The sequence below is a fragment of the Dendroctonus ponderosae genome, unplaced genomic scaffold, assembly GCF_020466585.1.
Source record: "Dendroctonus ponderosae isolate FM_Combo_2020 unplaced genomic scaffold, Dpon_F_20191213v2 Dpon_F_20191213_1, whole genome shotgun sequence".
In the NCBI taxonomy this organism is placed as follows: domain Eukaryota; kingdom Metazoa; phylum Arthropoda; class Insecta; order Coleoptera; family Curculionidae; genus Dendroctonus; species Dendroctonus ponderosae.
The window spans coordinates 16,882,314-16,897,282 of record NW_026017110.1 but is presented as its reverse complement, the minus strand read 5'-3'; the positions used below and the strand labels follow the sequence as shown (position 1 = coordinate 16,897,282).

Sequence of the window (14,969 nt, the reverse complement as noted above, 5' to 3'; positions counted from 1 at the left end):
GGCATGCACTTAGTGAAGTTAAATATATTCTTACCATATAACTTGACTTCATGGTAATAATAACTATTCAACTGGCACTGAGTTTACTATAATTTCCAAGTTCTGAGTTTATTTGGTATTTGCCATCTACTTCACATCCATGAATGAATATTTTAAGGCACTATTTCAGCTTCAGTTGCTTCTCGTCTGCTACCAAGATACTGTTGATATTCACTTTCTGAATGTAGTTTGAGATCAGCAAACATTTTATCAATAGAACTCGCTTTGGGGCCCGATCGTTGTGGATATAGGACTCCAATGAACCCAAATTCTTTGTAACTGGAAATGAGCAGCTGGGGCTTGTCTAGCACTAGGTGATTTACCTCAATTAACGATGCCGGTATACATGAGCAAACTGGATATTGCTTGTCGTCGTCTTTACACTTAATAAAGCACAAAACCGAGTTCTTCTTTAACTTCTTGGCTCCAGCCTTCTTCTTGCCTGATATACTTATATCTAGCATATTTGTCCCATTCACATTAAAGTCGATACTCTCGATAGTTTTCTTATGACGAAAAATGTCATGTCCTGCAGCAATTGAGACGAGTATCAGCCTATTAGTGTGGAATCTTAAGAGAATATCGTTGTTTTCGGTATCGGTGTTGAAAATTGTACAGTATTTGTTTTCATAGTACCGCTCGTAGTATGGCTTGAAGCCCTCAATCTCTTCTTTAGAAATACTCTCTAAAATGGGGACCGAGAGAGCTTCTATGCTTTCGGCAATGTTTTTAGGTAGATCGGAATTCATGGCTTTTGCATGTTTATTATTGCAAAATTCGAATTTAATTGACGGAATAGTGAAGGTTAATTACATGTCTTCTTCTTCCAATTTTAAGTTGGAATACGACAACACGAAAAAGACACAGAGAGAGATAGGCTAAAAAATTTAATACAATTGATCCACAGACTAATTGATCTCTCTCTACTTGCCTTTATCTATGATTGATCTAAAAGGAAGTACAGAAGTAACATAACCAAGTCACTCAACAAATGTCAACAAAGGTTACACGGAAATTATAGTAAATTCAAAGGTGAAAAGCATTATCGGTTTTAAGTAAGTATGTTCAATATACCCGAAAATAAGTTGCCCGAGGGTTTAAAAGACGAAAGTCGTCTAAATGTGCTTTTCGCCCCACTTCGAAACAAAGGCGTAAATGCAAAAGATTGGGAAGACAAGATCGCGTCATGGAAATCGATAATAAAAATATACTGTGAAAGCAATAACGTCTATTCGTTCACTTTGTCTTCGTTGAATTTGGTGTTTATTCGTCATGGAAGGACGCCACCATGTCTTGGTGAAGTTATATCCGATATGATTCAAAATCATGAAGTGGAAGTTACCGAAGTGTTCCTCAAGAAAACCTCCCATACTTGGAGCGGATGGTTAACAGACGTTGTCATAAAACGGCCACTTGCCTGGTCCTATAACACTATGAAGAAAACGATCTTTCCACCCAAGAATAGCCAGTATGTTCATCTAGAGGTGGTGAAGAGCAGAAGCGAAGAATTGCTCCAATCAATTCCAGATAACTTCAAAAACAAAGTTCTAAGTCTAAAAGAATTACTCAAGGTCATAAAAAAAGAATCTGGAAATTTAGAAAACACCAAATTGCTGTTACACTACTTGGAAAACAAACAACATATTTCTGTAAAAGTTTTGCCAAATCACAATCTTCACAATGAATTGGACACATTCCTGGTGAAAATTGGACAGACTCAGGCTGCTTCACCTATTACAGATGCGGATGTTGCCGTTCACACTTTGGAACAGAACGCAAAGATGATTTCGAAACATGTAGAGAACTTAGAAGATGAAATCGATACCTGCATTGAAGACGCTAAAGGACATTTAAGGAAGAAACATAAACAGTTGGTAAATATACCAATATATGTATTGCTTTGACCCCTTTATAAAGTACTTAATTTATTTAAAGGCAAAGAGACAAGTTTCAAAAAACTTATAAAATATTAAACTTAAAATATTTATTAATATTTTATCAATTCTGCGAATATAATAATCGTAATTTTTTATACAAGACGATAAAACGCTCTGTTATCGTCAGCAGAGAAAGCAATTCTGGGAGATTGAGGAAGTTCAAGTTATTTGGAATTAGGTAAATGTTTTATCAAATACATACCTACATGAACAATTTAAGTGCCACTGAACCGAAAATGAAGTAAAAGGATGAAACCACTTGGTACTGAAATTAATTAACTTAAACACAACAAAATGTGTCACAACACCATCCACACAGAATTTTTCTAGATACGCCAACGTTTTATTTTACAAACCTATCAATTTTCTTAAAAACCTGCACACAAAAAAATCGAACTAAAACCCTTTAACTGAGTTTGCCGAATGCTATCGCGATTAACAATGTAACTGCGTGTATTTTATTAGGCAAAAAGTTGTTTAGTGAAGAAGCATCAATTAGAAAAACAACTGGAAAAGAAAGCCAGTGCGTTACATAACGTACAGAACTGTTTGGAACAACTGAAAGGCACTCATTCAAATACACACGTATGGGAGGCGTATAAAAATGCATTGGATGCATTCAATACTACTTATAGAGAAACTGGCTTAGATGAGGACGCCATAGATGACACTATGGTTAAGCTAGATGAGGTAATGATTACGTAAATTATCACTTTCCCTGGCAATGAATCGGAAAAATAATTGTAGGCACTCGATACAAATGAAGACATTCAATCTGCATTAGCACGATCCCCAATGAATGATGAGGACACAACAGCTTTGGAGAAAGAGCTCGAAGATCTCCTGAAGGCAGACATTAACGATCAAGATCAGCCACCCAATGATGACAGCGGAATGAGTGATGATTTGGATAAACGCTTTGGAACGCTTAAAATTAATTTGCCCGAAGTACCAGAAAGTAGCCCCGATGTTTCTGTACAGGAAGCTATTTAAATGGTTATAAGAAATATTGAGCAGAGCCGTTGAAATTTTTGGGTTAAGCTTAAATTTTTACCAGTAATGGGCGATTTTATAGTTTTATTTTATAGAAAAACCTATTTATATACAAGAAACCTCGAAGATTTTACAGTTATCAAAGAGGAACTTACTTTCTTAGTTTTTTACTTTTACTTTCTACCTTTTTTCAGCAGTGTTCCTTTAGATTAGCAGTGTTCAAAAAATTATTTGTTAGAAAATGTTTTTTTAAGGACAATTAAAATTCTATCTTATGTTCTATAAAAATTGTATTTTTGTCTTTATAATTACACCATTCGATAATATACTAACTGAAAATGTTAGATAATGTACGCAAGCCCTATTTTCATAATCTGGTTAACACAATTACATTATTTGGACTCGCTGTCGTAAATTCGTTTCGTAAATTAGTATAAAACAATGGTAATATTCGGAAAATTGAAAGTTTTCATTAACTTCCACGTTATTAAATGGATCGTGAACTTTTACACATAAAATTACCTTCAGACTTCATAAGAGTAGCATCCAGGAATGTGGGATTTGCCGTTACGGAGACATGTATGAAAAAAAATTCAGTGAAACACTATTTGTGTATGAAAAAGTGGACAATCTATTTTAGTGCGGATTTTAGGGAATAATCAATCATAAATGAAATTATAAATAAAAGCATCCGCTTGCTGAATGTAAAAAGAGATATGAGCTTGACTCAGAGAACATTAGTAGAAACTTTTAGAACTTGTACTATTTTCTCAAATTTAAATCTAGATACATATACGTAAAATCATTACAGTCCTCAATATTACGATGAAAGTACGACACGATCCCGTCTATATGCAAGGTTCAAATTTTGAGTTCAGGACGATTAAGCTATGTGATTAATCATGTGTGTACCATCGCAAACATTGCACTTTATCAGGATACCAATCAATCATATTTAATACTTTGAGCAACTTAATAATGCCTAGACTTACTCTAGAGCCTAAAACCCTGCATACATATAATGAAATGTTGTAACGATTCACTTTATTTCCCCTGGTACATTAATAATTAACTAGCGAATTGTATAAAGTTCAAATTACCAATCGATAAATAAATTAACCATCTCAGATCCGGATTACAATTTTAATACGTAGTAAAATATACAATAACATGTTAATCCAATTTATAAAAAATTAAATTTTAATGCTCACCTGGATAATAGAAATAGTGATTTAAAACGAGGGCACCACTCCTACATTTTTAATATAATCAACCGGATTATTTAAAGTAGTATATTTAGTTAAAGTTACTACTTTAAATACATTTACTTAAATAATCTAGATGATCAATTACCGTTTAGTAATCATCTAAGTCGAATTCCCCTTCATCAAATTCATCTAGCTGAAGGCTCTGGAAATCCACTTTGTATCGTAGCAGACCTGCAAATACATTAAATATTAGTTCGCTACTCATTTTTTTCTTTAATTGTTAATTTTTCACCTAATATAAGTCTTACTAGTCTAAAGACAAATCTGCCGTCCAAAAATGTCGTATTTGTGTTTCTTGACTAAGTAATTAAACATTTTTTTACTTGTTTTCAAAAACTGACAAATTCCTCTAAGGCCACACAAACAGGTGCACTAAAATGTGTGTTTAATGAAAAAGTTTCCAAAAGGATTCATATAATTTCTGGCTCGGTTAAAAGTGCATTTAAAATTGATATTTCAGACTTGGTCTTTTTAGCTTTGAGCCCACGATATAATGTAGAGATGAAGGTCAGAAAATCAAAGAACCTTTCATGCTTAGAATAAATCGATTAATCCAGACGTGATCTACGCCTATGGATAACGGCCAGGCGAGTTCATTTTCGGGTTAAATCTACTCTGTCAGTATATCGATTGGTACCTACTTTTACCCTTTCTACCTGTTTATCATTGATAAATCGCCGATATATAGAATTCAATGTTGCTCCCAAACAAATCGGGAATTAAGAATACCTAGCCTTGTCGATTTATTAATGTCTGTGGTTATAAAGCATGTTTGCCTTGATATAAAACTTTCTTTCACATGCAAACCAACTCGCTAAAGGAATTATTAAGTCCTTTATACAAACCTTAATAGTCATCAAGATCAAAGTCGTCTAGAGGCTCATCAGCCTGAAGAGACTGAAAATCGACTTTATAACGAAGGATTCCTGACATATCCAAGCGGGCGGCATTAAGAAGTTTGATTAGATTAGTAACAAACCATCAAAAATACTACTTTACCAAATTTCTTAATATGTTAGTGGTCGAGATTAAAGAAAGAAATAAACCCTCAACAACAAAACGAAGAAAATGAATAAACAATAGATACTGACCTCCAATACCACCAAAACCTCGTACAAACTGTGACCCTTCTTGAGATTTGTCGGTAATAATTTCTAAGGTAGCTCCAAAATTCTTATAGTTATTTGCTAACCATTCTAGTAAAGGCTGACATTCTACCAATTCCAGCTCGACGCCGCTCTGAAACACCATAAATCGAAACATTAGTTTTAATTAATAACGCAGCAAAATATATCTCGTACTTCTTTGTCGGTAAAGTGGCTTTTATCTTTTTCCTGTTCAGGTGTTAAATGCAATACAGTTTCGGTGCCCGTTGCGTGATTTTTCAACACGTATCTTTGAATGTCTAAGTTCTCCCAACAGATCAAAGTTTCGACTGCACCTAGTTCTAAACCTCGCAACGTATCTTCGACTCCAAAGCAATATTTGCCTGTATCTTGGCTAATTTCATCAAAATATCTGCAATAATTTAAACAAAATTATCCTCACTGTTTAGATTTATACCTATTACTTTTACCTTCCGATAAGTTTCTTTTCCTGTATGAATTTAACATTCTGCAAGGATTCAGCGGCTAATTCAATAGCCTGATTAAAACCGTTCTCTCCGCCATAGGAAACATCAACTAATTTAATTACTTTCGCTTGCAATCTCTATAAATCAAAGGGTCAGAACGTGAACGGAATAAAACTGTATTAAAATATTTTGTTCCCGATTTCGCAATGCTCTAGTGCTATTAGCAAGGAAAATGCTCGGTAGACATGAAGTTTTACTCACAGGGTCGAACATGTCAGATTGACTAAGTTCAGTCTTGAAATCCGCACTACCAGCAAGAATTAATCCGGCAATATTAGGTTTATCGTTCGTGATAAACAATTGCGTCGCAACTTCGGCTACTTTTCTCACGTAATTGTGCCGCTTTTCCATTCTCAACCGAGCAAAACGCAACGCAGATTGACCTCCTCTTCCGTGCTTTTTTGGCAAATCTACAGTAAATTTATGCAGCACTTCTCTAGTATTACCTGAAATTCAAAGAAGGGTAATTAAATTTCTGGTACCAGGAAAGATGTTTTTGGTTACCCTGTAATGTTCCAAAGAGAGCTCCATTACCATCCATTACAATAAACCCAAATTTGTTGTCATCTGCTAATAAAGCAGTCAATGCTTCGGTGTGGAATTTGTTATCGCATAGATAGAGCGAAGTGTTTATGGGCTTGAATGGCTCAAAGTCGATGTTAACTTTTTTTTCTTTCCCTTCATCAGTTACTATCGTTCCGCAGTAGATTACTAGTCCGTTGGGTGGGACTATTAAAAAAAAACTTCCATTGCAATGTGTTTAAATACGCATACACAGGGCGATTCATAAGAGGGAATGGTAAACAATTTAAGGTTCAATTTGATTGAGTCACACTGCATGTAAAGAATATACCTTTAGTGTATAGCTTCAATCGGTGCTGTACGGAAGTAATAGCTCCCAAAACCGATAATCGATTAACTCGCGATTTAATGTTGGAAGCTGTTCCAAATTCATCTGCCAACATCTTGCTAACACGTGAGATTTGATCTTTGGGTGGAATAATGAGGGAAATCATACTAGTTCCATTCCTGAAATCAAAATTTTACTGATAAGTACTACTTACATATTAGGTATTCAGAACTTTGTATATTATTGATATATTTAGCTTGTAAAGATTCCGGTTTAATTAGCTACCAAAAATAAGTGGGAGATTTTTGGTTTCATCAAAGTTTGAGCATCTTTATTTCACTGATCGCAATACGCGACTGAATAAAAAAATAAAAACAATTCTTTCATGAACAATAAAGGCTCGGATGATGCCGAACTTCATGAGCTGCTCGGAGATTATGATCTCTTCCTCAATTCTTTTACATGTATTCCTGAATTTTAAGACAAGTGCAAGCAAGATTAACATTGGTTAATTATAGCTATCTATGATCATATATTACACACTTGTCGAGTCGAAACAGATACAAATCAAAACCGAAATATTCTGGCTTACTAGAGTTTTAAATTGAATTATTTATGATAATATGATAATTACAATTTTTACCGAAATATGTAATATTTCGGGTGCATATTTTGTTCAAGATGTTTGAATTCCATTAATTAAAGGCATTATTAATAATTGTTGAAAGTGTTTTTGTGTTCCCGTGCATTTTTTTCTTCAAATGTTCTTTAATTTGAGCTTCGTGTGCTTGATTTCGAGATGTCTGCAAACGATATAGTTTTTTTGATTCTTTCATCACTTTAGTCAGTCATATTTTGACTCAAATCGTAACATGTGATAAACTTGGGTACTCTACAGACCCCTAATACAACCCCGAATTAGAAAACTTTGTTTTTAAAGGGCTGCGTGAATATTCGATAAGTGTCTTTGTTTACGAGATCAAATCGCTCCAATTCCACGCATGCATTATTGCATTTATAAGGCGGGATTTAGTATTATTATAGAGCGGATTAAGTATGTAGAAAAATAGTACGCTTTCTAAAAAATTCTGACCTAAAGCAACAAGTAAAACAATCAATTACTCGGCCAGAGTATACAGGGTGCCCCGGAAAATGTGGGCATGCTTTCCGTTTCATATACAGGGTGTGAAAATAACATCACAAGTTCTTATGGATATTTTAGAGTGGCTCTCTACTATAAGCCCCAAGAGACACAGCTAAAAATAGGTTTTCATTAAAAACTTTTAAAATACCCGATATAATTTGATATTTTTTAAATATGAGAGATCCTCTTTAATGCTCGTTAAACCAGTGTCTTTGAAACGATTTTTCCTGTTCGAGTTCGCGAAGGACGACCAGCTAGTACACAGAAATACTCATATTTTGAGCATCCTGTATCATAATAGCACAAGAAAAATATTTTTGGATAGCTTGAAGCTTAAACTAAAGTTTAAGGGACAAAAAACTTCAGTGAGTTAATGTTCGCAGGACTGTCTGATCGTATTCAGCCTCCTTCAGATGGAAAGTTTGTTTTGTCTTTGAGTGGGACCCATATTCAAATTGCTAAACCAAACTACCTGCTGCTGAGTTTTACTGAGAATCTTGGGATCTGGCTTTTTTATTTTAGTTATTTATATATTTGCGGGTGTTTTAAATTATCAAGCGAGTATCCAATAAAATCAGTTTGAACAGGCATGAGGAGAGTTAAGAAGAAGCTGCAGAAGAGAGTGTAGTCAGCTTAAAATATTGTTAAATTATAACGAGTATCTTGGGGTAGGTGTTTTTAATTAGTTTACCGGCTTGGGTGGATTAAGATGATTCTTTTTCTGATAAAATTTTGCTAAAACAAAGTTAATTTACTGTCCGTCGCCTTATGGTCTAAGTAGATCTATATAATTTTTATCTAATAATTAAGTAAAAATTTGAAATATTTTTAGTTAATTGCTGCAATTACAAACCAATGGCTTAGTGCTGTGGTTAACATATTCTATTTAGCACATGGTTAACATGTTGGGATTTAGTGGAAATATTGCAAATTGCGTAAACAACACATGCTGAGTCACGAGTGGGTTAGTAATTATAAGTAACGTTATTCTCTAAAGAAGCTCAGATAAAAAGGAAAAGTACCCTGTGCTTGACGTTAAGCGTCGAATTGCTTTATAACTCTATCAAGGGGCTGATTTCGGAAATATGCATATTCTAATAGAACTGCAAATGGGTTTTGGTAAGTTACTGTTCTACGAAACAGGGGCAAACAGTAGATGGTGCCTTAAACAATATGTCCCATGCCACATCATTATAACCTGGACTTACCCCCTTGCTAACTCCAGACTTTTAATCAACTTCTTGATTTTCCACATTTCGACATTGCGATCTGCTGAGGTCTCTTCTCCGGACATTTTGCGGCTGTTTTCTACTCGAAAAAGGTGCGATTTCAATAAAATGGCGTGACTGCAATGCTGATGAACTTTTTCGAGTCACTTTTTACTGGTTAGGCTATAACTTAACTGGTTTTAACTGGAAATGAACGGTTTCAAAGGTTAGCTTGATGAATGGCCTTTCTAGTGAAGGATTACAACGGGACTTACCATTTATTTTCAGGCAGCTGGATGAAAAAGTCCATGGAAATTCACCTGGGAAAGCGTGCTGAATCCAAATTACCAAAAGTTTTCTTGTGGAATTTTGATTTGGCCAGTTTGACGTCTTCTCTTTTGTTGGCAGCATGATATGGGCCAACATTACTACCAACCCCAATCATTTCCTCATTAGTAACACTACTTTGCTGCTGTTGGCTACATTGCCCTCGATATTCACATTAAAAAAAAGTTAATCATGTTTACGAAACAAATTTGATACTGTTGTTATTCTTTCGAATTGCATTGTAATTATTTCAAATTACAATGCAATATTGAATCATTTATGGTAGATTTCAATATAATTTATCTTTCAAATGACATCTTTGATCTTCCTCCAACGCCCCGCTGGTCATCTGTCATGTAATGAAGAAGAAATGAGGTTAACGGTGTATTGTGTATATCTTTTTGATTAATAAATAGTATTCAAAATCTACTTTGTGGCTTGTGAAGACAGCCGCTCTATTGAGCCCACTGAATAATATCTCTAGAATACCCAAGACGAAAAAATGGTAATTGGAAACCCCTGCCAATCAATCAACCAACGAAAAACATTTCAAATTACTTTGAGTGATTGTACTTTCTTTACAGGACATCAGCTCATTTTCCAGCGATAGTTTCGACATTAAGCAATGGGTGAACAACACGTTAAAATCGGGAGAAAACCAGGATAAGAAAGACGTAAGTAGGCATCAAGATGTTCAGCTATAACAGTTAATTTATAGCTTCTAAGTTTGTGCTGGAGGTTTCCAGATTTTCTGCACCTTCGCCCACTTAAAAACCTTAAGTCCCTTACATTTATGGATATATTACATATGTTTAAAGAACAGAATCCATGGCAATCCTAAAGAGGGCTCCTTTTTTACACATCTGTTAGCAGATGGAATGCTGGCCTTTAATTTGCAATTTCGTTTTGCCTCTTATTTTTCGTTAGTGTCTCGCAGATTTGTCAGTATGCAATATCAGAGAGTTCTGTTCTTAGTCCACTCCAATTGCGCTAAATATCCGAATTTTCGTGTCACTGCTGAAATTATGTTGAGTTGAAAATTAATTATACTGCGCTCCAATTGCCTTCCTGATTTTTTTTGATGGCCCAGCCTGTATAAATCTACCTCATTCTATACGGTTTATGAAAAGTTTCAGAGTAATTACACTATGAGCCTTGTGATGAAGCTGCAGCTATACGTTCAGCAAGTCAACAATTCCCTAGAAAACAGTAGTCAGCAAGTTTTAGCCTCTTTACCGAAAATAATGCACGATGCTAAAATATTGCAACAAGAAGCCTTGGTATTGAAGGAAAAGATGGGACAGGTCAAAGAGGAAATTGTGCAAATTGAACAAGACACTCGAAAGAGTATTAATACTATCGAAAAGTTGGATGAAATGAAGAATCAGCTTACAATTGCCAAACAGGGTTTACATGAAAGTGACAATTGGACTGTATTGGGTAAGTCTTCGGTTGCCTACTGTTGGCAGTTACTATTACTGGTAATATTTGTGTAGTGAACGATCTAGAAGAAATATTTGACTCGAAAAATATAGAAGCGATATCAAGCAAAATATTAGGAATGCAAAGTTCGTTGAAGTTGCTTGTAAATGTAGCTGATTTCGAAGACAGAAAACTACAACTGGAAGGTTTAAAAAATCGGTTAGAGGCCATTGCTAGTCCAGTGATTGTTCAGGCTTTTACCACCTCCGATGCAGGTAAAGATTCGCGATAATCAAAACCAAGATTTTGTAAATTTATTTTTCAGAAGCCTCAGTTAAGTTTGTTCACATCTTTTCATCTATTGGGCGAATCACCCAGCTGGTAAAGTACTATCACAATTGCCAGAAAGATGCGCTAGTAAAAAAGTGGCGCACTCAACTCGAACTAGAACAAGATGAATCAGTAGTTCAATGGATTCACAACTATCATGGGATATTATTGTCCAATTGGCACACACAATGCAAATGGTTTAACCAGGTGTTTATTGGCGAGTCTGCTGTTGACTCACTGATTAATATTTACGTAGACGTGCTGAATTCTTTGGATCCATCCTTTAATCAGTGCATTGATGCGGCACTCAAACAGGTGCAGGATAAATTAACATTCCTGCATGATGTTAAGCAAGTTTCAAAACAATTTGCCGAGAACTTGTGGAATGTTATTGAGCAAAGCTCTTCAGGTATGCAATGAATGTATGTTGAGTCTACTAATAGCCTTGTTTTTAAACACCGAATGTTTTTCTCTAATCTCGCAACTGTTAATGAAAAGCATCAAAAATGAAATAGTGTACTTAATGCAAATACACTGAAAATTTTTCTTAAAAGACTTTACTGTCGCGAAAACATTACTTATAATTACATGAAACAAAAAATATTAATTTGATAATCATTTTATAAACAGTTTACTATTAATAACAAAACACAATTAATCAAATAAGTTTCACATTTTATTAGTTATTCAACTCCGGTCCTCGATACACGATTAATTCATTAATTAACTAAAATTCGCGACTAAAATAAAACCAAGATTCTTTCAATTCAAATATGAACCGACAAAACGTTCAGCATTGCAACTGTTCACTACCCGATAATACTATTTAAACAAATACAAGAAATGTAATCAATTTTACGGTTGAAAACGCTTAAAATCCATCCCTAAGCAAACGTAAGGAAATTCCTCTTTCGTGCAATTGATAAGTACCAGATACAAGCCCAAGTAAATAAAGTGAAGAATTATTCGAATATTATTTAAGGAAAAACTGATGCATCAAAAGTGGAAGCCCTCACAAAAACGATTTACCGTCACCTAATGGTTTACGTTTGTAAATATGCAGCCTATGAACAGGCCAGTTTGGTGAAACATTTAAACACTCTACATTGCATGAAAGATGAGCTGCCAGACACAATACAAGCCTTAGGGTTGAGTGCAAATCAAGTAATGGATCACGCTTTAGAAGCACGAAAAAGATGTCAACAGTTTACAGAAAACTGTGGGTTTTGTGGCTTGTTGATTGCCCTGCGGGCATACTTTTCAACTTATGCAGGATATTTCAGGTAGGTTTGCATAATCCAAGAAAATGCTGGAAATTCCGTTTTAGAGTTGCTTTAAGGCAAATTGATCGATCAAAGAGACTGAAGGAAAACTGGAACACTTTCCAACTAAGCTTTTCACTGTTGCAACACTCTGGGGATGTGTTGCTGAAAGTGCAGCATTTGGAAAAGGAACTAACTATGAGCATTCTAGAGCTCAACAAGCCCAATACCTCGATAAAGTTTAAACATTTTTTACTGGATGCAGAGAACTTAAAAGAGTACGAGTCTTTGATAAAGTGTGTTACTGAAGGCACACAGTTATCACTTTTGGATTATGTGACCAAAGAGTTCAATAAACTGTGCACTGATGTGCATCACACTACGTACCAAGTTGTTTTTGGGCCAGTGTCTGCTCACTTGGAAATCGTTTCGGCGTCAGAAACATGGGCACAGTTTGATGGGTCTAGTTTACATAACTCTGATTTGCCAGATTATAGTTTTTCACCCCAAGAGTACATCACACAGGTAACGAAGATGCTCGAAAAATACTTTGTTAATCCCAAGTTTAGATTTTTTTAGCTCAACTGTCCTGGTTTTACAATTTTTTTTGCTTAGTAGATTCTTGATTTTTAGATTGGTCAGTACTTGCTGGAGCTTCCCCAGCATTTAGAGCCATTTTTGTTTAAAGAAAACCCGGCATTGACGTGCGCTTTAAAAGCTATTGATCAAGAATACGCTGATGCCCCGGACAGAGAAGGAGCTTTAGCCCAAATTTTTCTGCAAAAGGTTGCAAGAGGAATATGCAATAGTTTTGCTGAAAAAGTCTTGTCAATATCGACACTTAGCCAGCCAGCTAGTCGGCAATTGTCTCACGATATAAGTAAGTTTTCATTTAAATTTACGCTGTTTGAGCTTGTTGCTTTGGATTTTGGATTGCTCAAGCGTTCAATTAATATCACTTCAACGCCCATTCGGCGCACAAATGCACTCTACATGTGCATAGGTGATTTGTTGAACTTAAATGTTTCCAAAAAGCCCATGATTTTTTAAAAGGAAAAAGTCTGGAAACTGAAGCAATTTAAGAGCTCGTTGGTAGTTTATCAATTTTAGTTTCTTAGAAAATTATCGAATCCCTGGTTTACTTATAAGTGAAATGTTAATTTTATTGCAGATTATCTTAACAACGTATTACAAGACCTGGGAATTACCATGTCAGAAAATCTACAACAGCTCTTAGCTTTATTGAAAATTCCACCAGATCAGTATCAAGTGCAAAGTATTGGATATTCAGCCAAGTACGTGGCAGGGATCAGGCAAATAAGGCACTTGATGTCGAACTAGTGTGTGCAAAAATAGGATTAAAATTGTACATAAGAAATTACATCTAATTGTTGGAACTGAATGAAGTAGTCTGATATTGGAATTTATATCAAGTCTCTTTTATTCCGGCCCCCACAGTTTGAACGTTCTATCATATGAACTAGTTGCTATGTAATTATTATCAGCGGAAATATCACAGGACATAATTTTACCATCGTGTCCTGAAAGTGTCTTTAACGGCTGCCACGTTTTGTTGGTCCAAATTTTCACTTTACCGTCATACGATGCGGTCACCAAGAAATTGCCGTCTTCTTTCTGATACTTCACATCCGAAATCAAATTATTGTGGGCTGGAATCGTGTAGAGAGATGCGCGCTTCCTTAGATCCCATATTTTGCAACTGTTGTCTTCACTTGCTGTGGCGATGTTGTAACCGTTTGACGAAAAGTCAATACCTGCAAATAAACCGATCTTGCAAGCTTACCTACAGAGGACTATTTTTGAATGGTATCTTACCATATATTGCCTTCAGATGCCCTTCCATAAACATGATGCATCTTCCTGTGCGTAAGTCCCATACTCGTCCAAATGAATCAAGTCCGCCAGACGCACAAACTGATCCGTCAGTTTGGAAAGACATGCAGTAAACTGGCTTCACATGTCCTTCTTGATGTAACACTTCGGTGCATTGTTCCAGATCCCAAAGCCTCCAAGAGTTATCGAAGCAACAAGTGCCTAAAAACCGCCCGGAAGGATGAAAACTTATTCTCGATACCCTATGAGGAATATGGCCTTCTATATCAGCAATCGGTTCTTCTCCTTTAAGGTCCCATAGTTTCACTGAGCCATCTGCAGCACACGACGCCATATTGCAAACGTTTTCCGGCTGTGATATTGTGGCTTTAGGGTGGAATACTATAGCCCCTACATTACACGCATGACCTTAAAATAAAAGAAATACATTCAATCAATTTTGTATACCGTGAGACCTGGACCAGTAAAGACTCTATTGTATAATGCGTAAAATAGCAACAATAAAAACGGTAATTTCGCGATTATTTCCTTCACTAGTAAGTGGTGCTCTGAATAACAACGCAAGAAATGCTACATGCCAGGGCGGATCCAGGAGGGGTCATGGGGGGCATTTTTTGAGAAAACTGCCAACATTTCCCCATCCATGGTTCACTTTCTAAAAAGGCCATTTATTTATCTCTAGAATGATGTACAAATGAGCGT

General features: G+C 35.6%; 5 protein-coding genes across 8 annotated transcripts in view; 2 read left to right on the top strand and 3 right to left on the bottom strand.

Annotated features, from left to right (window-relative positions):
- Positions 1–82: 82 nt before the first annotated feature.
- Positions 83–880, bottom strand: LOC109542486. The gene has a single exon (XM_019911730.2). The coding sequence runs from the start codon at positions 786–788 to the stop codon at positions 153–155; it is 636 nt and encodes a 211-aa protein (XP_019767289.2). The 5' UTR covers positions 789–880; the 3' UTR covers positions 83–152.
- A 103-nt stretch (positions 881–983) lies between these two features.
- Positions 984–3,257, top strand: LOC109542482 (charged multivesicular body protein 7). Its single transcript, XM_019911726.2, has 3 exons — positions 984–1,913; positions 2,442–2,666; positions 2,724–3,257. The coding sequence occupies exons 1-3, from the start codon at positions 1,101–1,103 to the stop codon at positions 2,967–2,969; spliced, it is 1,284 nt and encodes a 427-aa protein (XP_019767285.2). The 5' UTR covers positions 984–1,100; the 3' UTR covers positions 2,970–3,257.
- LOC109542481 (eukaryotic peptide chain release factor subunit 1) lies at positions 3,242–9,480 on the bottom strand. 2 transcript variants are annotated; one of them, XM_019911723.2, is made up of 9 exons: positions 9,348–9,480; positions 9,073–9,276; positions 6,724–6,899; positions 6,375–6,599; positions 6,072–6,316; positions 5,814–5,947; positions 5,539–5,755; positions 5,329–5,476; positions 3,242–4,408 (listed from the first exon to the last, which is right to left on the bottom strand). In XM_019911723.2, the coding sequence occupies exons 2-9, from the start codon at positions 9,156–9,158 to the stop codon at positions 4,326–4,328; spliced, it is 1,314 nt and encodes a 437-aa protein (XP_019767282.1). In that variant the 5' UTR covers positions 9,159–9,276; positions 9,348–9,480; the 3' UTR covers positions 3,242–4,325. The 2 variants fall into 2 exon arrangements, with proteins under 2 accessions (XP_019767282.1, XP_019767283.1); XM_019911724.2 differs by having other exon boundaries at positions 9,073–9,261.
- Positions 9,481–9,602: 122 nt separating this feature from the next.
- LOC109542475 (conserved oligomeric Golgi complex subunit 7) lies at positions 9,603–13,840 on the top strand. 3 transcript variants are annotated; one of them, XM_048660696.1, is made up of 10 exons: positions 9,649–9,904; positions 9,984–10,073; positions 10,530–10,839; positions 10,896–11,096; positions 11,147–11,411; positions 11,478–11,560; positions 12,134–12,434; positions 12,479–12,938; positions 13,047–13,293; positions 13,585–13,840. In XM_048660696.1, the coding sequence occupies exons 1-10, from the start codon at positions 9,902–9,904 to the stop codon at positions 13,752–13,754; spliced, it is 2,130 nt and encodes a 709-aa protein (XP_048516653.1). In that variant the 5' UTR covers positions 9,649–9,901; the 3' UTR covers positions 13,755–13,840. The 3 variants fall into 3 exon arrangements, with proteins under 3 accessions (XP_048516654.1, XP_048516653.1, XP_048516652.1); XM_048660695.1 differs by having other exon boundaries at positions 9,650–9,904; positions 11,147–11,560; XM_048660697.1 differs by lacking the exon at positions 13,585–13,840 and having other exon boundaries at positions 9,603–9,904; positions 11,147–11,560; positions 13,032–13,122.
- LOC109542484 (U4/U6 small nuclear ribonucleoprotein Prp4) overlaps positions 13,831–14,969 on the bottom strand; it is a 3,192-nt gene continuing 2,053 nt past the window's right edge. The window contains exons 4-5 of the mRNA XM_019911729.2: positions 14,250–14,675; positions 13,831–14,188 (exon numbers count right to left, since the gene is read on the bottom strand). Of these exons, the coding sequence (XP_019767288.2) occupies positions 13,854–14,188; positions 14,250–14,675 (761 nt within the window). The 3' untranslated portion in view covers positions 13,831–13,853. The remainder of the gene's footprint in view (positions 14,189–14,249; positions 14,676–14,969) is intronic.